This window comes from Solanum dulcamara, chromosome 11 (assembly GCF_947179165.1).
Source record: "Solanum dulcamara chromosome 11, daSolDulc1.2, whole genome shotgun sequence".
Classification (NCBI taxonomy): Eukaryota; Viridiplantae; Streptophyta; class Magnoliopsida; order Solanales; family Solanaceae; genus Solanum; species Solanum dulcamara.
Window position 1 is genome coordinate 43938219 of NC_077247.1, and position 24703 is coordinate 43962921.

Below are 24703 nucleotides of genomic sequence, written 5' to 3' on the forward strand. Positions count from 1 at the left end.
AATCAATGAGCATGATGGTTTTGGGCTCCCCAAAAGGAGTATATTTTTTAAATCAATCTTTGTCATAACAGACATGACGGTTGGCACCAGAATTAGCCCACCATCCATCAACATTCTCAATCATGTTTTTGTCTGTAATCATTGCCACAAAAAGCTCTTCGATAACGTTTGCATGAGGTGTAGGACCACGTTTTCGATATCTGCAAAATCGATCAATATGCCCACTCTTGCCACAGACAAAGCACGATTCTTTATCATAAACTTTTTGATTTTGTGCTTGGCTATTTTCACCATTATTTTTCTTGGGAAGTCTACCATTATTTTTCTTGAACTTTTTCTTCTTAGGCTTCAAAGAGGTATTTTTGTTAGATTCAGGAGTAGCATTTTTTTGAAGTAACTAAATTTACCTTCGTTGTGATGTTGCTCTCTTCATTTTGTAAAAGTGCATCTTGGCCCCTTGCCTCCTCTTCCATGCGGAGTTTCACTATCAAAGTCTCAAGATAGGTTTCCTTTTGTTTGTGGCGCATAGTTTTTTGAAACTCCTTCTATGAAGGTGGAAGTTTGTCTATTATGCCACAAACAATAAGGTTGTCTCCAATTTTGACTTCCTCGGACCTGAACTCTCCAACGATCATTATAAAATCTTGAATTTGATCTATCACTGATTTGTCATCCACCATTTGGAAACGAAAAAAATTGGCTAGCAACATATTTTTTCACTCCAACTTCTTCGGTATCATATTTACTCTGCAATGCTTTCCATATTTTTCTTTACACTAGAGTAAGTTCTATCATAATAATCATAAAAATTATTAGATAGACAATTAAGAATATAATACCGACACTTGTAGGAATCATTATTGTACTTCTCCACTTTCTCTTGATGAGAAATAAATTCATCATTATTCATGGAGATTATGCCAACTTTATTAGTATTTTTTTGAGTTAACACATATGAAACATTGACAAGACTTAAGTAGAAAATTATTTTACCCTTCCATCTCTTTAAATGATTACCATTGAACCGAAATGGCTTGTCTAGATCTCCCATAATGAATCTCCTTAAAATTGTTGTTGATTTTACAAGATTACAAATTATAATTGAAAAATAAAATGAAAATAAATAAATTCACTTCTAGGCTAAGAGCGAGATATCCGCGCCTCATCCAAGAAGAGAATTTATTTTCTTTATTTTATATTTCAATTATAATTTGTAATCTTATAATTTCACCAATATTTTGTAACCGTGTACAAATAGAGTACTTTTTTCTGAAATATTGAGATTAACAATAACTTCCTCCCAACCTTATCGTCTATATTAAATATATAGATGATCCAAAATAGTACTTGTTAAAGTTCGAAAAAACTACCACTACTACTTGCCATTGTGCCAACTTTTTGACCAACACAAGTGGGCTACCCAAACTATAGTATCATATCTCATGAGTCTATTTGATTTAATTTATTTTAAACTGTTTTAGATAAGTTAAATTATTATTTTTTTAGACTTATTTTAAGTATAAAATTATTTTAAGTTGGCCAGCAAACGCTCAAAAAAACTGAAAACAGTTTATAAGAAACTTATAAGTCAATTCAAGCGGGCTCTTAATATCTTTTTATTAGATGTGTGTCTTTTACGGTATTCATGTCTAATTTTCTTATTAGACGTGTGACTTTTGCCGTTATCATGCCTAATATTTTTATTAGACGTATAACTTTTGTCATGCCTAATATTTTTATTAGACGTATGACTTCTGCGGTTTTCTTGTCTAATCTTCTTATTAGATGTGTGACTTCCAAGGTAACTTTATGTTTTTTCTCTATTAAGAACCGTTGGTTGCAGACAAACTTATAACAGGATTATAATACAAGAATTGTCATACCTGTTCTGTATGGATGTATCTATCCAAGTGGAGTCCACCCATTTGGATAGTTGAGCAAGTTAGGCAACAAATTGACACTTCTTCATGGTGGGCAAGTTAGGCAACAAATTGACACTTATTCATGACTATAAAATGTGCATATTCTATGCAAATGAAGATGTGAAATAAGATACAGAAATACGAATATATACTTTCTCCTATTTTTCTTAATTATTAATCTAGTCTATTTTACAACACGTTATCAGCACGAGGCTCCGGCTAATTTTTCAAGGTAACAAAAGTGGTAAGAGTTTTATTTAATTTTATTTTTATAAAATGGCAAATATTTTCAAAATTGAATTTACTGCTCTTGATATTTCTGGAAAAGACTACTCCTCATAGGCACTAGATGCCGAAATTCATCTTGAATCGATGGATCTGGCAGACACCATCAAACATGATAACCAGGCATCTAGTCAAGACCGTGCAAAAGCTATGATTTTCCTCCGCCACCACCTGAAGTTGGTCATGCTTCCACAAGCACGTCATGACTGGTTAAATCTGAAACTAATGAACTTTAAAAATATAACTGAATATAATTCTGCTTTATTTCAAATTATAGCTCAGTTAACTTTATGCGGAGATGAAATCACGGAACAAGATAAACTTGAAAAAATATACTCCACATTTCCACCCGCGAATATGCTCTTGCAGCAGCAATATCGCGAAAAAGGCTTTACAAAATATTCTGAATTATTATCTCACTTACTTATTGCTGAACGCCATAATGAATTATTAATGAAAAATCATGATAGTCGGCTCGTTGGTTCTTTGCCACTCCCTGAAGTGAATCAGACAAATTCAAACCAATGAGAAAGAGGCCATGGCCCCAGTCGTGGTCGTGGTCGTAGTTAAAGAAGAAATTTTAATCATGATGCTCGACTGACACCGAAAAATAACCAACAATATAAAAAGCAGGGTAAAAAGCCAGACGCTTTACCGAAGAATAATTCAGAAACAATATGTCAAAAATGTGGAGGTGTGGGGCACTGGTCCCGAATTTGCCGGTCGTCAAAATGTCTGATTCAGCTATATCAGGCATCGTTACAGAGGACAGAAAATAATCCAGAGACAAATTTTATCTCTGAGAACAATATTGAGCCCATGCATCTGGATGTAGCTGATTTCTTTAATTTTCCAGAAGTAAATATGAATGTTGATAAGCCCGATAATATTTAAACAATTCTCTTTGTTGTTGTATGTATTAAATATTATGTTTGTATTTTTCTAGATCCATGTAATAAAATAAAATTTTGTATAATAAATTATGTATTAATAATAATATTTACTTTCTTTCTTTGTGAAGAAAATATGGAAATGCCTCAAATCTTGTTTGGATCAATGATAAATCACGAGGATATTTGTGTAATTGATAGTGGAATAACTCATGCTATATTTAAAGACGAGAAATATTTTTCCAATTTACTTAGAAGAAAAGCTAATGTTACTACAATTTCTGGTAATTCAAAAATGATAGAAGGCTCCGGAAGAGCTACTATAATTCTGCCTAAAGGGACAAAAATTGTTATAGAAGATGCACTATTTTCTTCTAAATCCCCAAGAAACTTGTTAAGTTTTAAACATATCCGCAGAAATGGATATAATGTTAAGACATTAAATAAAATAAATATTGAATATCTTGGTATAACCAAGAGTGTCTCAGGCCAGAAATATTTTTTGAAAAAATTATCAACTCTGTCATCTGGCCTATATTATGCAAAAATTAGTGCAATTGAAGCAAATATGATCGTAAACCAGAAGTTTACTGATCCAAATATATTTGTGCTATGGCATGATCGAATAGGTCATCCCGGATCAATAATGATGAGATGAATTCTTAAAAATTCAACTGGACATCCGTTAAAGAACCAGAAGATTCTTACAAATGATGAATTTTCATGTGCTGCTTGTTATCAAGGCAAATTAATTGCCAGACCATCGACCCTGAAGGTTGGCATCGAATCTCCTGGCTTTTTAGAACGTATACATGGAGATATATGTGGACCTATTCATCCACCTAGTGGATTGTTTAGATATTTTATGGTCCTAATAGATGCATCATCTAGATGGTCTCATGTGTGCCTGTTATCATCTCGCAACCTGGCGTTTGCGAAGTTGTTAGCACAAATAATAAGATTGAGAGCGCAATTTCCCGATTATCCAATTAAGGCCATTCGCCTTGATAATGCTGGAGAATTTACATCCCAAGCATTTAATGATTATTGCTTATCAATTGGGATAAAAATTGAACATCATGTTGCTCATGTTCATACTCAAAATGGCCTTGCAGAGTCATTTATAAAGCGCCTATAATTAATAGCAAGACCTCTACTAATGAAAACAAAACTGCCTATTACTGTTTGGGGTCATGCTATCTTACATGCAGCAGCACTTGTACGTCTCAGACCGACACATTATAATAAATAATCTCCGTCACAATTAGTATTTGGTCATGAACCAAATATAGCCCATTTAAGAATTTTTGGTTGTGCGGTATACGTGCTTGTAGCACCACCACAACGTACAAAAATGGGCCCTCAACGAAGGTTGGGCATATATGTTGGGTTTGACTCACCCTCTATAATTCGATACCTTGAACCGTTGACTGGAGATTTATTCACTGCTCGATTTGCAGATTGTCGGTTTGATGAAACAATTTTCCCGCCATTAGGGGGAGAGAAAAAGGAACCCGAAAAAGAAAAAGAAATTGCGTGGAAAGTTTCATCACTATCACATTTTGATCCACGTACCCGCACATGTGAACAGGAAGTCCAGAAGATTATGCACTTGCAGAAAATAACAAATCAAATGCCAGATGCATTTACTGATTTGAAACGGATAACTAAGTCACATATCCCTGCAGTGAATGTACCTATCCGGATTGATGTCCCAAAAAGACCATCTATAGGTATCATAGCTTCTGAATCCCAAACACGCCAGAAGCGTGGTAGACCGTTGGGTTCAAAGGATAAAAATCCTAAAAAGAGAAGCGTGAGAAATAATAAAGATGATACTACAATATGACCTCCTGAAGAAAGTCAAGATTTGAGTAATCCTGATATTCCTAAAGAAATCAGTGAACCCGAGACTCAAGTGAATGAAGAACTTTCAATAAGTTCTTTCGGTGATGAGATAAAATTAGATCGATCTAAAATCACGGTTGATAATGTTTTTGCATATAATGTTGCACTTAACCTTATGCAAGATAGTGAAAGTCTTAGCCCTAAATCCGTCGAAGAATGTCGACGTAGATGTGATTGGCCAGAATGGCAAAAGGCAATTCAATCAGAATTAGACTCACTTGCTAAACGTGAGGTTTTTGGACCTGTAGTCCAAACCCCTGAAGGTGTAAAACCAGTTGGCTATAAATGGGTTTTTGTTAGAAAACGAAATGAGAGAAATGAAATTGTAAGATATAAGGCACGCCTTGTTGCACAAGGATTCTCTCAAAGACCCGGAGTCAATTATGAAGAAACATATTCACCAGTTATGGATGGAATAACTTTTCGATATCTCATCAGTTTAGCTGTACATAAAAATCTTAAAATACATCTAATAGATGTAGTTACAGCTTATCTTTATGGTTCACTTGATAATGAAATTTACATGAAAATTCCAGATGGATTAAAATTGCCTGAAGCATGTAAAAAGTCTCGGGAAATATACTCAATAAAACTGCAAAGATCATTATATGGTTTAAAACAATCAGGGCGTATGTGGTATAATCGCCTTAGTGAGTACTTGATAAATGAAGGCTATATAAATGATGTCATTTGTCCATGTGTTTTTATTAAGAAAATGAAATCAGAGTTTGTTATACTCGCCGTTTATGTTGATGACATAAATCTCATTGGAACCCTTGAAGAGGTCCAAAAGGCAATTGAATTTCTAAAGAAAGAATTTGAAATGAAAGACCTTGGAAAGACAAAACTTTGTCTAGGTTTGCAAATTGAACATTTAGCAGATGGAGTTTTTGTCCATCAATCTGCCTACACTGAGAAAATATTAAAAAGATTTTACATGGACAAAGCACATCCGTTAAGTACTCCAGTGGTTGTTCGATCACTTGAAGTGGAAAAGGATCAGTTTCGACCTCCAGAAGAGGATGAAGAAATTCTTGGTCCTGAAGTACCATATCTCAGTGCTATTGGCGCACTTATGTACCTTGCTAACGCAATTAGGCCTGATATAACATTTTCTATCAATTTGCTAGCAAGGTATAGTTCATCTCCAACGCGAAGGCATTGGAACGGTATCAATCATATTTTGCGATACCTGAAGGGTACTATTGATATGAGTTTGTTTTATACTAACAAAGGTTGCGCAGACCTTATTGATTATGCAGATGCAGGTTATTTATCAGACCCACATAAAGCTCGATCTCAGACAGGTTATCTGTTTACACACGGAGGGACTGCTATATCATGGCGATCTACAAAACAGTCCATTGTTGCTACTTCTTCAAATCATGCTGAAATAATAGCAATTCATGAAGCAAGTAGAGAATGTGTGTGGTTGAGATCGATGATACAGTTCATCAAAGAAAGATGTGGTCTGGAAAATAATGTTAAAATACCCACAATTATATTCGAAGACAATGTCGTGTGCATAGCTCAATTGAAAGGTGACTTCATAAAAGGAGACAGAACGAAACACATTTCACCAAAATTATTCTTCACACATGATCTTCAGAAAAATGGTGAAATTGATGTACAACAAGTTCGTTCAAGTGATAATCTTGCAGATTTATTCACAAAGGCATTATCAACATCAACTTTTGAGAAGCTAAGGCATAAGGTTGGAATGCGCCGTCTCCAAAATATCAAATGAAGTTTTCATCAGGGGGAGTAAAATACGCACTGCACTCTTTTTTCCTTAACCACGATTTTTGTCCCACTGGGTTTTCCTGGCAAGGTTTTTAATGAGGCAGCAATCAAGGCGTATTACCAGATCTGTGTACTCTTTTTCCTTCATTAAGCTTTTTCCACTGGGTTTTTTCCTAGTAAGATTTTAACGAGGTACAACATCTATGGATATTGAAAATAACTATGTATATTATCTCTTATAAAATTACTAAGGAGACACATTATACATGGACATCCAAGGGGGAGTGTTATGTATGGATGTATCTATCCAAGTGGAGTCCACCCATTTGGATAGTTGAGCAAGTTAGGCAACAAATTGACACTTCTTCATGGTGGGCAAGTTAGGCAACAAATTGACACTTATTCATGACTATAAAATGTGCATATTCTATGCAAATGAATATGTGAAATAAGATACAGAAATACGAACATATACTTTCTCCTATTTTTCTTAATTATTAATCTAGTCTATTTTACAACAATACCAAAATTAATAGTATCATTATTAATAGTGGATGTAATCTTGAAAACTATGTGGATGTAATCTTCAACTATTTGATATTCTTGACCCTTTACCCCAGAAAAAAAAAGTAGTTTAAGTTTTTAGGATAGAAATTGTACTATATGGTCCTCATATTAATAGAAAGGAAACTTATAACTACAACAAAAAGAAGTTGTGATAGAATTTGTTTTTGATTGAGATTTCGATTACTGAAAATATATTAGACCAATTTTTTGTGTGACTATAAAACCTCATACAAATTAATTTTTTCGGAAGCTTCTAGTTAAAGATGGGGTACTAATTATGTATAACAATTGAGGTTGTTCACTTGATTCTATTATAATATATTACATAAATACTAGTAAATAAGGAAAAAAATGCATAATCTAGATCAGTTCCTGTGTTTTCACATCGAGAATTATTTGCAGATGAAAAACTCTTTTTTGAATTACATGATATATATATATATATAAATAAAAAAGGGAGCCTTGGAGTAACTGGTAAATTTGCTGCCAATAGACCCTTTTGGTTGTAGAAATTTCAATTCAGTTCCAAAAAGAATTCGAATTTCACCTTCTACATTGTTGAATTTATCAAAAAAATGTATTTGCGTCTGGATCGAAATTTCCTTCCATTGAGAATTTAAGAACCCTAATTAGAGAATACATCAACTCATTTGAGAAATAATTGACAAAGTTCTTTGTGTGTGAAAATTGTAAAGAAGAAGAACATGAGAAATTACGAATGTGAGAGAAAAAATGACAGATAAGGAAAGAGAAGGGCGAACATACAGAGAGGAGGGATAGAAATACAAATTTAAAACCCTTTTTAAAAAATATTGCTATGCTTCGGGGTAATTATACTGTTATAAATGGTAAACATTTTCTCCCTCAATTTTGACCCTCTACATTTTTAATTAATTAGTCAAACTTCTAGAGTGTCAGACATAATAAAATTAGTATTTATAAAGGTCGAAAACATTTTCTAAATTATTTGGTGCTCTTTGCTTTGACAAAAATTATCCTAATTATATATATTTTACATATAACTTTAAGTATAATTTATGCTTATATAAGTTAAATCATACAACATTTTAAATATGTCTATTAATTTGAAAATCAATTTTTATACATACATATATATATATATATATATATATATATATATATATATATATATATATATATATATATATATATATATATATATATATAAAATATTTAAATAAGTGGCTCTGATGGGGACCCCTCTAAATATATACCACATGGTCTTGGTTTGGAGACATACAAGTAAGCTTCCCAAGCCAAAACTAGTATAAATAGAAGCTCTTTGTTACCATTTTTCCATCAACAAAATTAATTTTGCAAAGAAATCATGACTACTTTCAACAAATGCGCAATCTTTCTTTTTCTCTCAATTTTCCTTTCATCATCATTGGCCAACAACACCCATGATGACTTTCTTGAATGCCTTTCATCGTCAAATTCAATATCACAAGTCATTTACACTCCTAAAAAATCATCATATTCTACCATTTTGAACTCCTATTCAAATAACCTAAGGATAACCTCCCACTTCAAACCATCAATTATTTTAACTCCTAATGATGAATCCCAAATCCAGACAGCTATACATTGCTCTAAGAAACATGGCTTACAAATTAGAATTTGAAGCGGTGGACATGACTATGAGGGACTTTCATACATTTTGGATACCCCCTTTGTCATTATTGATCTTAGAAACCTAAGATCAATCTCCATTGATACCCAAAAAAAGACTGCTTGGATTTAGGCTGGCGCGACCCTAGGGGAAGTTTACTATAGAATCGCGGAAAAAAGTAAAAAATTGGCCTTTGTTTCTGGGGTTAGTCCTGTTGTAGGTGTTGGTGGACACTTTAGTGGTGGAGGCTATGGCATGATGTCACGAAAATTCGGTATTGCTGCTGATAACATCATTGATGCAAAATTAATCGATTCTGATGGACGAATCCTGGATCGAAAATCAATGGGTGAGGATCTCTTTTGGGCTATTAGAGGAGGTGGAGGGACTAGCTTTGGTCTCATTATATCATGGAAGGTGAAACTACTCGATATTCCAGAAAAGGTGACTGTGTTCAATGTGGGACGAACGTTGGAACAAAATGCAACTCAGCTTGTTTACGAATGGCAACATATCGCAGACAAAGTTGATGACAATCTCCTCCTCATGATCTTCTTGAGAGATAGTGAATTTCCATTCGGGGGTGGGCAAAGGAGTATCTATGCCTTTTTCACTACAATGTTCGTTGGAGGGGTAGATGAACTCCTCCACGAAATGCAAAAGAGGTTCTCAGAACTAGGAATAATGAAAGAAGATTGCATTGAGATGAGTTGGATCGAATCTATACTCTTCTTTGCCGGTTTCCCTAGGGGCACATCACTTGATGTGTTACTAAATCGGAATAATACTAATCAAGTAGGATTCTTCAAAGGAAAATCAGACTATGTGCAACGTCCAATTTCTATAAATGGTCTTGAAGGTATATGGAAACTACTCAATCAATCAATAGGCGAAAACTCAGGTGCCGAATTACAGTTTAGTCCTTACGGAGGAAAGTTGAGTGACATCTCAGAATTTGAAACTCCTTTCCCTCATAGAGCTGGAAATATATTCATGATCGAGTATGCAGTGTATTGGGGGAGAATGGAAGATTCTACAAGAAACATAGCGTGGATTCGAAATCTTTATGAATACATGGCTAAGTATGTTTTAAAATCTCCTAGAGCTGCTTATTTCAATTATAGAGATCTTGATTTGGGAGTGAACAATAAAGGAAACTTTACAAGCTATGCACAAGCAAAAATTTGGGGAGAGAAATACTTCAAGAACAATTTTGATAGATTGGTGAAAGTGAAGACTAAAACTGATCCAACAAATTTCTTTAGGAATGAACAAAGTATTCCTCCTCTATCATCTGAAGCTTAGCGTTAAGTTTAATTGCAAAACCATCGCCGGTTTCTAAAAATAAGGCTTTCAATACAACTCTTTTATATATGTATGTGTGTAGTACTACTAAAAAATAAATGGAGGCATGATGTAACCAAGAAAAAAAAACCGGTGTAATATATTTTCTGATTTATAAATTATATTGTTACGTAATAAATTTTCTAAATTTGTGGAATTATACATACATATGACATATGTATTTAGTAATAGTTAGATGGGGTATTAGTTGTGTATGACAATTGAGGTGGCTCATGTTATAATAAATTACATAAATATTAGCAAACAAGAAAAAAAAATCATAATCTGAAACTGTTTTTAAAATTACATAATATATGATAAATACCTGTAAATAAATAAAAGATAAATGCTTAAGATAGTTGCTTTTTTTTTCCTGATATAGCACTTTGTGAGCGTAGCGTGTCATCAAATTAGGTTAGGCCAACCTGAAAATTAGATATGGTCATCGATGGACCTTAATTTAAGTTGACTAAATAAAATGAATCCCTACAAATACGCTATTCCTACCTTTTAACAAGGAAACACTAATATCAGATGCTGCACAAATAATCTATTATCAACGTTATAATATTATAGAAAAAATGCTTAAAATATATATATATAAATTCAGACGCTACGATTTGCTATTACAGCACTCCATCTTCTTGGTATACTCAACTATGCTCTTTCTTGTTTCATGCTCTCGAAGAAAGATGATGAACATACAAATATTAATTCAATACAATTTATTAATAAGAAAGTACTATTGTGTATAATATATAGTATATCTTGTTCAGTATATTATATTATATATCAAGTTCAATATCTATCGTACTTAAAGATATTTTGTATTAATGCAATGCATAAAATATATAGTATATCGGTGCATATATATGCTAAATTTAAATATGCATTAGTTATTAGATACTGTTAAATGTACACATCAAATATATAGTAATCATGTTTAGTATATAATACATTAACAATTTATATCATTTTCATTATTGGATAGTGTTAAATGTAGATATCTAATATATAGTATATTATGTGCAAGATATATTATATTAGTAATTTAAATCATGTTACAACTAAGACGGAGAAGAGAGATTCTTTGAGGATCTTTGGTAGAATTATACTATTAATAATTTATAATGTATCTAAATAGTTAAAAAGAAATTTGGGTAAATTGTATATATATAATTTTCTGAAAGTAATTATATTTTTTTAATAACAATTTTAAAAAAAATGTATTTGTATAATTTTCTCTATAATTTAAGGGTCAACAATGATACTTCGAAAAGCAATTACACGGGCATGAGATAATAATATAGAATAATATCGTGCATTGTTGGACCTAATAAGCAATTTTTGGCTAACATAACTGTGTCTCTTATTGGTCTTTAACTTGATAATTCCAGTAAAGTTATCCGATAGTAAACTATAGAATATAAAACATATGCTTCCTCCGTTTTTTTTAATTTGTTATATTTTGTTTTTTAAGAGTCAACTCATATAAATTTTGATGAATATTTAAGATGTAGTTTTTCATATATTTATATGAGAAAAATTATAACTTATTTTTGTGCGCATGCATCTCCTCCATTTTCTCTTCCCTTTTTTAATCGAGGAACTCACACACCTTTTATACACTCCGACTTGAATGTAGTAATATGATTTTTCGCATGAATTAGTTACTTAGGAGCTTTTTGATAGGATGTGTTAAAAAATCTAATACATGAATTAATCATGATATAAATATTTAACATTTTATTTGATATATTTTTTAGCTTATGTATTATTGATATAGTATATGTATTAGTTATACAGCCTATTCATTATTAAAGGGTGTATACAAATATACAAGCAAACGATGATATTAGTAATTCATGGGCCTTTGACACATGGATAAGGGTAGAACTGTCTTAATACACCAAAATAAAGAGTGAATATCTCTCTGTTCACTTTTATTTGTCACATTTTTTGACCAGAGGTGAAGTTAGGATTTGATATTTGTGGGTTCTAAATTTTGAAATAAGACAGCAATCTCAAGCTAATGTAACAACAATCAACATTATATTACCTTGAATTTTGTTGTTAAAATTTAATTTATTAATATAAATATATTTGAGTAATTTAAATTAAAGTTCTAAAATAATTTTGATAGAAGTTTTTTTTATATATATATATATATATATATATATATATATATATATATAAAAAGCATTTTTTCTATAATATTCAATATTACTTTAAGTAAAATTAAAATTATTAAATTTATCATTAATATTGGGCCTAAAACAAATATTTTACTAGCTTCACCTTTGATCCATCGTGCTTTGAAAAGTTGAAATTTTGAAAAACAAACAATAATGTAATTAATATAATTAGACATCAGTTATCAATTGTAACACCCCAAAAATTTTCGCTAAGATTCGGATCATTCTTCATGTATGTATAGGATCGTATTCGACGATTTTAAAGTGCATGCATGAGTTAGGATCACTTCCTAAGTAATTTAAGGGTGTTGGAGTTGATTTAGGGTCATAAGGGATCCCTAAAACCAAGCCAAGTCCAAAGAATTCATCTTGGCTAAGTTTCTGAATGAGTTCGTATAAGGGTCGACTTCCAATGACCATAGCTTTTTTAATATGACTAACTGGGTGGACCATGACCTATCAAATTAAAGGTCTTTGAGTCTTCTTTTCAACGCCACTAAGATTGTAATTTTTGGAGTTCTGAGTCAAAAGTTATGACCATTTTACTGGAGCCGCTCTATCCTGGCAGAAGTCCGACGAACGACGCCCCCTATATTTTTTTAAGGGTATTTTTGTCCTATAACCCTTTGGGGAGTTATTTAATATTTCTAAACTTGTAAAAAACAGTTTTCCTCATTAAAAACCCTCTCATTCACTTCTAAACATCAACGCTCAAGAATTTTCAAGAAAGCATCAAGTTAGGGTTCTTTTTTTCAAGATTCTTCAACAAGGTAATTCCTTCATGGATTTCCATCTTTCCAAACCAAACTTCTTCATATATTCATGAATATCTAAGAGAAATCTTAAATTCTAACCATAGGGTTTTCAAGAAAACAAATCCAAGAATTTCAAGAAAGGGCCCCTTGATTGTTCTTCTTCAAGTTAAGATTTTTCATCTAGATTTATGGAGCTTTTAAGGTATGTAAGGCTAATTAAAGCATGGATTTTTTTTCTTCCATGTGCCCCATAAACGTGTTTGATAGAATTGTGAAAGACTTAAACCTTCCATGAATGTTTTCTTGAAATTTTCCTAAACCCTAAAATATTTTTACATAATATTAATTGGTTGATGATCTTCATGACTTGAATTATTGAACAATTACTTTTCATATTCTATTTCATGAAGTATAACTACATATATTGACTGTAAACGATTATGCATATGTATTGATTTGAATGAAAATCATAAATTGGGATAGCTATGAATGTGAATGACATAAATTAGGAACATAACTTATTATTGTCATAAAAGTATATCTACTACTCTTGAAAAATGTGATTGGGACTAATTGAATAGTATGATTGGTTGAGAGTTTGTTTGTGATAAAATTGATAAATTGATAAGGGTCCATATGAGACTTGTCGATATGATTAGATTAAACTGATTGGATAGAGTTTTATGAGAATTGAGTCTTGGGAGGAGTATCGAGCACCAAATTGGGTAAGAGTAAGTAATAACTCGAACCCAATAACTACGTCGCCAAACATAGGAGAGGATTGGACCGTTAAAGTCGAATGTTTCCCAAATTACTGTCCTGACATGATAGGACTTGATTAATTGTGTATCCATGATTGTTGATTCGTTCCTACCCTGGCAAGGTATGAACGGACGTTGCAACAACGTCGGCTTGTTGTACTATCACTGGCTCATAAGTGATAGTTGTCGGATAAGAGAAACTCTCATATAAGTCTTGATAGTACTTTGAGTCAGATTGGAATGGATTGAATTGGGTAGTATATGAGTGGTCTTGTCTAAATCATATTTTTGTTTAAACCTAGGACATCTTGATTTAGTTTTCCCTTCTTTTGAGTTGAGATCCTGAGTTGATTTGATCCTACCCTGATGCATATTTTATTCTGCCATTTTACATACTCGTACATTCCACGTACTGACGCCATTTGGCCTGCATCATTTTATGATGCAGAGATAGATATTAGAGATCATCAACAAGCGCACCGTTCAAGATCTATTCACTTCCATCTAGTTAGTGAGTCCTCCCTATTTCCGGAGGATACCGCATTTATCTTTTTAACTTTGAGTTTGTTTTCCTTTATTTTGATTTGTGGTAGCCATGAACCTGTCATTGACACCTCCTAGATTGCTGATAGAGGCTTCATAGACTATAGTGTGGATGTTGTTGAATTGCTTCATTTTGACTAGTTTTATCCTTACTAGTTGTCGATTGGATATGTGATTGAGTCTTCCGCTAATAGAATGTGACTGAATGGAAGTGTGATTGGACCAAGTGGTTTGCTTGAAGGCCAGCGATGGTTTTCGAGTGCCGGCCACGTCTAGGGTACCCTCCCGGGGCGTGACAAACTTGGTATCAGAGCATAGAGTTCAAGAGTCCTAGGGAGTCTATGAAGTCGTGTCTAGTAGAGTCTTGCTTATGAGTGTGTTGTGCACCACACTTATAATCAGGAGGCTATAGGACATTAGGAATTGTTTCACTTCTTTCATAATCTAAGTTCGTGCGATAGAGTTTAACTCTATAAGACTTCCTTTCTAATTCGTGCATTTATACGTTGCAGATAATGCCTCCTAAACGTACTACCAGTCAGAGGAATACTGATACCACAGAGATTCCACAGTCAGAAATGCGCCCATCGAGGACTAGGGGCCGACCTGCAAGGTATACTGAGGCACCTCAAGTGCCTACTACTCCGCTGCACCAACTTCGGATGCAGATTTTCGAGGAGCAATTGCTATGCTCACTCAATTAGTGGCTGCCCGCAATGGTAACCAGAGTTCGCCAACTCCTAGTTCTAGTTCTCAAGAGCCGTCTGCTGCCACTAGGATTAGAGATTTTCTAAGAATAAATCCGTCGATATTCACGGGTTTCAAGGTTGATGAAGACCCCAGAATTTCATTGATGAGATGTGGAAGATCCTGAAAGCGATGCATACTACGGAGATCGAGGGGGTTGAGTTGGTGTCTTATCAACTCAAGAATGTGGCAAACATCTGGTATAACCAGTGGGAACAAAGTATAGGTGAGGATGCTGAGCCGGCTATTTGGGATGAGTTTGAGGGAGCCTTTCTTGATCACTTCTTTCTCAGAGAATTGAGAGAAGCAAAAGTAGAAGAGTTTGTGAATTTGAAGCAAGAGGGTATGAACGTTAAGGAGTATAGTATAAAGTTCATCCAGCTGTCCAGATATGCTCCAGAGATGATCCCAAATATGAGGTCAAAGATGAGAAAATTTGTCTCTGGATTAGGAAGACATGTGAAGAAGGAGTGCAAAGCAGCATTATTGATCTCTCATATGGATATTTCTAGATTAATGGTGTATGCTCAGCAGGTAGAGGATGAGAAGAGGAAAGACAAGGAGGAACATTTGGGCAAGAAGGCAAAATCAGCTGGACATGAGAGTGAGCAGAGGCAAAGCAAGGACAATCGGTCCTTCTTTCAAAAGAAGTCTTCCAACTATGCCCCATCTGCGGTAAGTGTATCTACGCCGCATAATAGGTATGATCGACAGGAACAGAGTCACCAGAATTTCAGATCTCAGGGTTCTCAATCCCAGGCTAGTGTAGGTCAAGGTTCGAAGGGAAAGCCACTATGCGGCAAGTGCGGTAAGCTCCATTTGGGAGAGTGCAGAGAGGAAAAGGATGGTTGGTGGAGAAACAATGCTGAAATAAGAAAATACGACCCTAGGGTTCTTCATATAAAATCTTGATTTGGGAGTCGAATAATGATCCGTTTTAGTTGAAATTTGGCTTGTGAGTTTATTTTATCATGAGTGAATGAGTTAGTTTCCGAATTTTCATATATTGAGATAGATAATTAAATATTAGGTATATTACATTTTATGAATTCTATTAAATTTATGATATTGGGGACATTAGAACCTAATCCTAGGCTTAAAATTTGGAAATATAAGATTGACATATTATTTGACATCAACATTAGGAACTTGATTATAGATTTGGGTAGGTTTTGAGTCTAGGCTAGACATATAATAATATGGGTGTTGTTAGTTTCGAAATCTTATTGTGGTTATTTATTTGATTAGATTATACTTATTTGGAGGACCAACGAAAATGGAAGGCTCAAGTACCGGAGTAATTGCTTGATTAATTAAGGCAAGTAAATTTCTAAACCTCAGTTTAAGCTTGTAGATGCTTGTATTTTCGTGTTATGTGTACTGGGAAGTAATGAGAATTGAACTGGGTTATTGACTGTATGATTGGCCTTAAAAATGAAGATGAGGGGTATAAAATGGTAATATAATGACATGTATTGGTGGAATTGATATGTTGTGATTGTGGATTTATTTTGGACATGTGAAATGACTATGTTGATGTGAGATAGAAAAATTATTGTTGTTGTCATGTTATTATCGTGAATTATATGAACATGAATTGATTGCATTGGTTCTGACATATTGTGTTGAGATTGAAAATGATATGAAACAAAAGGGGTCGGGCCACACGCTCCGTAGCAGGTATTATAAAACAAAGGGGTCGAGCCACATGCTCCGTGACAGGTATTATGAAACAAAGGAGTCGGGCCACACGCTCCATGGCAGGTTACATGGACAAAAATGTCCTCCATGGGTTCCGGACTGTAATTCAGTGGATGTGTACCGATAGGACAGACATACATCATCTCATTGCATTTCATCGCATTTTATTGATATTTGTGAATTCGTGTTTACCCATTTATTGCTCTGTATATGCTGAACTTGACTTGATATAATTCATTGATGAGACTATTGATGAGTATTCGTGGACTGGATTACTATTATTATTATACAAGTGGAGAGTTGGGCTGGTTTTATACAGGTTGTAGTTAAGGAGGTTCGGTTGGGAGGATAGGAGTACTTGTATTTATTGAGCTTTGCTTAGTTTTAGTTATCCACTTGCTGAGTACCGTGTTGTTTGGTACTCACCCCTTGCTTCTACACTTGTGTAGGTTGTGAGCCCGGACCTTCTTGATCTCTTAGTGTTCTCTACCACGTCTGAGGCTATCATCTCGAGTGTTGAGGTAGTTGTTACATCCATCTAGCGGACACCTCTTACTCTTTTATTATGTTTTAGTCCTATTCTAGAGACAAAGACATTGTGACTGTATTTTCTTTCGTACTTCGGTAATGTATTAGTGACTTGTACACGTGACAACCAGTCTTGAGGGATTTTGAGATTATTTATTTATTTTTGACTAAGTTAAACCTTGCTTTATCTCAATTACTTCCGCATTTACTTTTCGTTGGTTATTAGGCTGACTCATCTCGGTGGGTTGAGATGAGTGTCATCACACCCGGATTCGGATCGTGACATATAGAATATGACACTGTTCGACACTATTTTTTATTATTTTTAATTATCAATTTTCTATTTTATTTTGTATTAAAGACATTTAAAAAATCTACATTAAAAAAGTTTTAAACATGCGAAAGCCGAAAAGAGATGAGAGAGCTTTTTCTTTTTAGGTAGATAGCATATTCAACAGAAAAAAGCCATAATAAAATGGTGCGAATGGGTTTCGAGAACCCACATTCAACAGAAATCAAAAACCTCTCTGACCGCGGGAAGACCACTTAATCAACAACCTTACAAATAAGATTATTTTTTATTTTAATAAAGCATATCTCTCTCCATCCAATCAAAGAGATCCATGCCATAGAGAATCAGGCTCGGCCAAAAACGAGACTAGGGAACATGCTCCACAGTCTTATATTTGCTTGGGGCTTCGCACGAAATGATATATATGTTCGTATGAAATATTTTTAATACAATTATAGGATCTATACAAAAGAAATTGGGTTCGCCCGAACCCCTGTATTATATTGTAGTTCTGTCTCTAGTCTTGACACTCATTAAGAAAATAATAATTTACATAACTATTTTACCATATTAATTGATATTTAGTACTCCCTCTATTCCATATTAAGTGAATTTTTGAGGGATTTTTCATAGTTCAAAATAATTGAATTGTTTAAAGTTCAAGATAGATGTTTGAAACTTTTTTTATATTTGCCCCTTCATTTATTGAAGTTTTATATTTTCTAGGAGATAAATCACACTACTTGCAAAGTTCTATTTATGATTTTACAAAGGGCAATAGTGGAAAGTATGGTTCAAATTATGTCCTTGAATGTTTTTCTTAATATGTGTGCATTGCCTTAAAAATTCACTTAATATGAAATAAAGAGAGTATTAGATCTTGAAAAATGATTTGAGGAATAAGTAATTAATATTAAGGATAAAACATGAAAAAATATAATTGTTTTTCTCGATATGTTAAAAATGACAAGTAAAAGTGAAATCCATTTTCTGAAATAATAAGCAAGTAAAAATTAATAAAAAAATAATTAATTTCAATATCACTAATACATTATATTTAATACTATTCTTATACGCTAATTTACGATTGCCCTTTCTCAAGAAAGAAATAGGTAGGTAGCCACTCATCTTTTCCGCCCACCATGAATATATATTGTTTGGCGTAATTGAGTTCTAATCAGAAAACAAATTCAAAAATTTAAAGTTTATATATAGCTTCTTACATTGATTTTAAATTATTATTGTTATTTATATCATAATAATAATAAAGTATACCATGTTACATTAATTGTGGGTTTGACCAAGTCCTTAATAATACGCAGATTCTAAAATGTCAACAGATTGAGTTTATTCTCTAATCATCTTCCATCACGTGCACTTATACGATCCATTTACCAAAATGATGAAACAAATAATTGATTATGCTTTCCGTGTATAATTTTGAAGATCTAAAATATGGTTAAAGATATATATAAGTATATACAAAAAATATGTCTTTTCTAACGTTTAAGTTTATAGATGAAATAGCAATATGTTTTATTATGGTAGAACAAATAAGAATCCTATTTTGAGTCAATTATCATCTTTTATAAAAAAAATAAAAGATCACATGTTTAACTCATTAAAAAGATTCAAATTTACACGTGATAGTGAAGTTTGTTAAGTAAAAACTTGAGTAAATAAAAACATGTTTTCCTAACCTCACGTGTGTATGGAGATATATACTAAAGTAATAAACTTGAATACAAATTACTAACCAAATTAAACTCAATATCTATAGTAAATAAAAAAAAACTTTATTTATTCATAGTAACAAATCAATCATATTGAACTTTCAACAACATATAACATTATTCATTATCTTCATAAACAGATCTGAGATCTATCACTAGTGTGAATATTACATTTTAAGAATCAAATTAAACAACAACTAATTCATATTTAAAAATGAAATACATCAAATGACCCTTTAAATAATAATAATAATAATAATCCATATTTTCCCCTTTAATATCTACTTAATTCCTCCAAGAAGGATAAACTGGTATGCTTTGTTCATTCCTGAAGAAATTTTCAGGATCAACTTTAGTCTTGATCTTCACCAACCTATTGAAATTTTCCTTCTTGAAATATTTTATCCCATACACTTTTCCTTCAAAATAACTTAATTTCCCATTATGTGTAATTCCCAAATCAATATCCCTATAATTCAAAAATGCTAACCTTGGTGATTTTGACACAAAGGGTGTCATATAGTTATAAAGTACTCTTGTCAAGTTGAGATAATGGTTTGAAGCTTCAACTCCTTTTTCATTCCAATTTGTTGCATATTGAATCTTGGCTATATTTCCAGCCCTATGTGGGAATGGCTTAGCAAAAGATGAAATTTCACTCATTCTTCCACCATAAGGATTAAATGTCAAACTTGTTGGTGTTTGTAGTTGTATCATTTTCTTAAATATGAACTCTAACCCTTGTTTTGACATTGGTTTTTGCAAGTAGTCTGATTTCCTTTTCAAGTATGTTAGGGGAGGTGACCTACTTAGCAAAGCATCAATAGGGGTAATTGGGGAATTTGTATAGTAAAGCACGGATTCGATCCAAGTCATCTCGATGCAATCCTTTCGTTCTAACCCTAGTTCGGGGAAACTCTGATTGAGAAGTGAGAGAAGTCGATCAGAGTCTCCTAAAAATAAAGTGAAAAAGGACACCCTTATGGTTTTCTCCGAGGTACGTGTAGTGCTATTGACTACGTCAATGATCATTCTCATGAAAAGGTCATTATCCCATTTGTCAGCGCGACGTTGCCATAGGTAAGCAAGGTCGAGGGCATTTTGGTCATAAAATCTTGGGACTCGAAAAACTGTCACCTTTGGTGGGACTTTAACCAACTTTATTTTATACGATAAGACGACACCATAACTTACCCCTCCACCGCCAGTAATAGCCCAAAATAAATCCTCCCCCATGGTCTTACGGTCGAGGATTCGACCGTGAACATCGATTAATTTTGCATCATCAATGTTATCGACCGTGAGGCCGTATTTCCTCATCATGTTACCATAACCGGCCCCACTAAAGTGACCACCGACGCCTACGGTGGGGCAAACTCCCGCAGGAAATCCATGCACGTTGCTTTTTTCAGCGATTCTATAGTAAACTTCACCAAGGGTTGCACCTACTTCAACCCAAGCCGATTCGTCCTCAATGCTAACATTTATCGACCGGAAATTGAACATGTCAACGACGAAAAATGGTACATCGGACACATAAGAAAGACCCTCGTAGTCATGCCCACCACTCCTGATTTTCATTTGCACACCTTGTGATTTTGCACAAATAATTGATGCTTGAATATGAGATTCATGCTGAGCTGTGAGTATGAAGAGAGGTTTCCTAGTTGTGGACTCATTAAACCTTAGATTTCTTATGTAAGCTTGCAAAACAGATGAAAATGAAGAATTATTTGGAGAAAATACTAATGAGGAAATTGGATAAGAAGGGATTGAATTTGTTTCAAGACATTCAAGAAATGTTTGATTTTCATGTGAAGGACTTATTGAAGTAGCAAGAACAAGAAAAATAATAAGGGAAGAGACGAATAGTGGAATTTTCGTCATTAGATGAATAATTTTATGTGATAAAAATGATTTACTATGTGGTATTTTATAGGGAAATATTGGGCTAATAAGTCAATGAAATAGGTTTGAAAATTAAAAGTTACAAATTTAACAGGTATACAAATCATATATGTTTCCAATTTGACCAAAGAAAATTCAAAGTAAGATATCATAATCGTATCATTAATATATTGTAGGCTTTGACATTCTAGTAGATAATACAACAATTGTTTACTTTCTCATCATCATCTTTGTAACACGTTCGTGTTATTAATGATAGGGAGAAACATCAGACCGGATTTTACTTAGTAAGCCTGATCTTTTTTGTGATTTATAATATTATATATTTATTTTTTTATTTTAATTTTTTATATAATAGTTCTTTTTGTCTAGTAGAATCGTTAATATGAGTAAAGTAGTCATATAGTAATTTTTGGGCCGATAAGAAATAAACAAAAATAAAATTAAAATAAAGAAGATAAGTATAATATCACAATCGATGATTATTAAAAAAGAAAAAAAGATGAAAAAGATTGCAATATTGTAGGAAAAGTCAAAACAATAATGTGAAATTGTGAATACATCTCAGGTAATAGACGACCCTCTATTTATTAGTCAATTTTCTACATTTATTTTAAATTTTCAACGTAAAATTTGGTTATTTTTTATTTGAGAAAGGTAGTACTTATTTTTTTTAATTTCTTATCTACTGTTTGGTATCCATATTGAATCTCAATCATATCTTATACATGAAACCAACTAGAGTCATAATTTACCAAAACTATATATTTGGGTTGAAAACCCATTTTATATCTATAAATAATTTTTTCAAAATTAAAAGAATTTATTTTTTAAATTTGACACATATAGTTTCATAATTTTGGATCCATCTTTAATACTTATATTATACAAATGCTAATTATAACGTACCGTGCACAAGCACTAATAATTAATGGGTATCTCACTTTTTGGTCAACTCTTAAGATTAGTTTATTGCTGGAAAATCAATTATTTACTTGTACAAAATGGTTTTGATTATTTGATCATAGCTATTCTTTGACTCAACTTTATTGAATTATATACACAACATTTTTGTAAAAGCCTTATCCTAACAATCATACATAATTTTGTGAAGAAAAAACATTTTATTAATCTCCACACCAACATTTACATTGCTATTGTGCTCTATACATCAAGCATTCATCTTATACATTAGCTAGTTTTCTATCTAAGTATGTCCTCTACCCATTCTTTGTGTCTTTGATTCATTCAGAAAGGTGTCTTTGCGCATCCTGTATGGACTCATTCGATGGAAGCTCTCGTTACTAAAAAAAAAAAAAAAAATTACATCCAGAATTTGAAATAAAGATTTTTTATTAAGAGATAAGCAATAACATCATATCCTTAATTTGATGGTACAGCATCATATACTCACATTTGCACAACAAATGAATTATGATTCCCCTAAAGAAATCTTAACATTATATACTTAATATTCAATTTCTAATACAATTAATATATTAAAGTTCGGAGTCTGAAGCTAAAGAGCACTTTCTTCAAGAAAAAAATCAATCAAAATGGCCTATGAACTCCTGGACAAACCATATATATCGTGTCGGTTTGTGGCATTCGATTCGATAATATAGTTAATTCATAATTTTTTATCATCATTTTTCACTTCATTAACAATATTTTATCAAATCTTTTTTATTCAATGCATCACTTTGATAGAACAATTCAAGATTATGGATTTTACGGTCTTGGGATTGCAGACCAATCACAACAATATATCAATCATCCAAACTACAACAATTAGATGCATATAAAACTTCACAACCTATCTTAATAACTATCAATCACTATTAAGAGTCTTTCTATCATATAAAATACACCATAATCTACCTCAACCGAAAAACTGAAGTCAAGCAAACTAATTCACTGGTGCTTTCCCTTTCTTCGATGCCTCAGAACATTACATCCAATCTATCAAATATACAATTGAAAAGTAACACGCTCCCGACAGGCAATTAATCCATAATATCATCCATCGTTAGCCAATACTTTCTCCTTATAGACTTTACGATGGTGATATGAAGGGAAAGCCTAAGCCTGTTTAGTTCCATATTGAGGAGTAAGGAAAGGGCTACTTTTCAGGGGGAGATCACTACCCTTTCTGAGACATCTGACTGGGTTACTTTAAAAAAATCTTCAGAGCACAGTTCAAATAGGACTTTGCCTGCTATTCATTCCTAAATCCCTTTCACCCTTAACTAGCTAATTCGATGGGACGTCAACAGCGTCCTATTAAAGATGGGGGCGAATCAAGCAATCATAAGCAAATGAGTCCTTAAACATTCATATTACTATAGTTCTAACTTAGGGTTAAGTCTCAGTTTTCTCCAACTACCAAAATCTTATTCCACAAACCCTAGGCCTAAAACATTAATTTACCAAATTGTTGTGATAATACTGTATGAAATCCGCACACTAGAAGCTAGCTAGACCCAAAAGTAATTGTTGACAAACTATCTAATATTCATAATCATTAAATACCTAAACTATCATTATTACCTCATGATTGAGTCATCATTACATTATTATCAACCCTTACTGTTTCCACTTTGCCAATTTACTAAAAAAAAAACTTAAAATTTACGATTCATTCTCTGTCAGCAGTAAGTTATTGTGCAAAACTAAAGCTAAGAGAATTTGGTTTTATCTCAAAGTTTCCTTTCGTGTTCGACGTCGCACATTAGTCCTATCACAAACCTCACTCTCCTTTTTATTTTATTTTTTCCTAACTAGTTATGTACTAAAGGTGACAAATTTCACTCATTTATTTTAATAAATATGGGACAAGTGGTATAGAGTATTAAATAAATTATCACTTTAGCTCACTAATTAAATTAATTATCTAAATTTACTCGTCAACTAAATAACCGTAGTTACCGAATAGTCCAAAATTCCACCTAAAATTTACGGGATAAGTCTTTAATGAAATAAGAATCTCTAGTACTCAAAACGAACTAACGGGTTCGTTACAATGTGTCAAGTTTAAAGGGGCTTTTAACTATTAACTCTATTCAAAACTCAAATTACTCGTTGAATCAAAGAAGTAAAAAAAAAAAAACATGCGTGAAAAATTCAAATATACCCTAAACTTTGTTAGTAGGATCATACACACCTCTACACGATTTTTTTTAACAAATTAAAAATAAATTTAAAATTAATATTTCACTTCCACATATAACGATACCTACATTAAATAA

At 32.7% G+C, this 24703-nt stretch overlaps 2 protein-coding genes across 2 annotated transcripts; one reads left to right on the plus strand and one right to left on the minus strand.

The window, feature by feature from the left end:
- Positions 1-9029: 9029 nt before the first annotated feature.
- LOC129872607 (berberine bridge enzyme-like 28) lies at positions 9030-10253 on the plus strand. The gene has a single exon (XM_055947550.1). It carries the CDS (start codon positions 9204-9206, stop codon positions 10251-10253), a length of 1050 nt encoding a protein of 349 aa, XP_055803525.1. The 5' UTR covers positions 9030-9203.
- Positions 10254-19669: 9416 nt separating this feature from the next.
- Positions 19670-21434, minus strand: LOC129873426 (berberine bridge enzyme-like 8). The gene has a single exon (XM_055948522.1). It carries the CDS (start codon positions 21432-21434, stop codon positions 19833-19835), a length of 1602 nt encoding a protein of 533 aa, XP_055804497.1. The 3' UTR covers positions 19670-19832.
- Positions 21435-24703: the final 3269 nt, after the last annotated feature.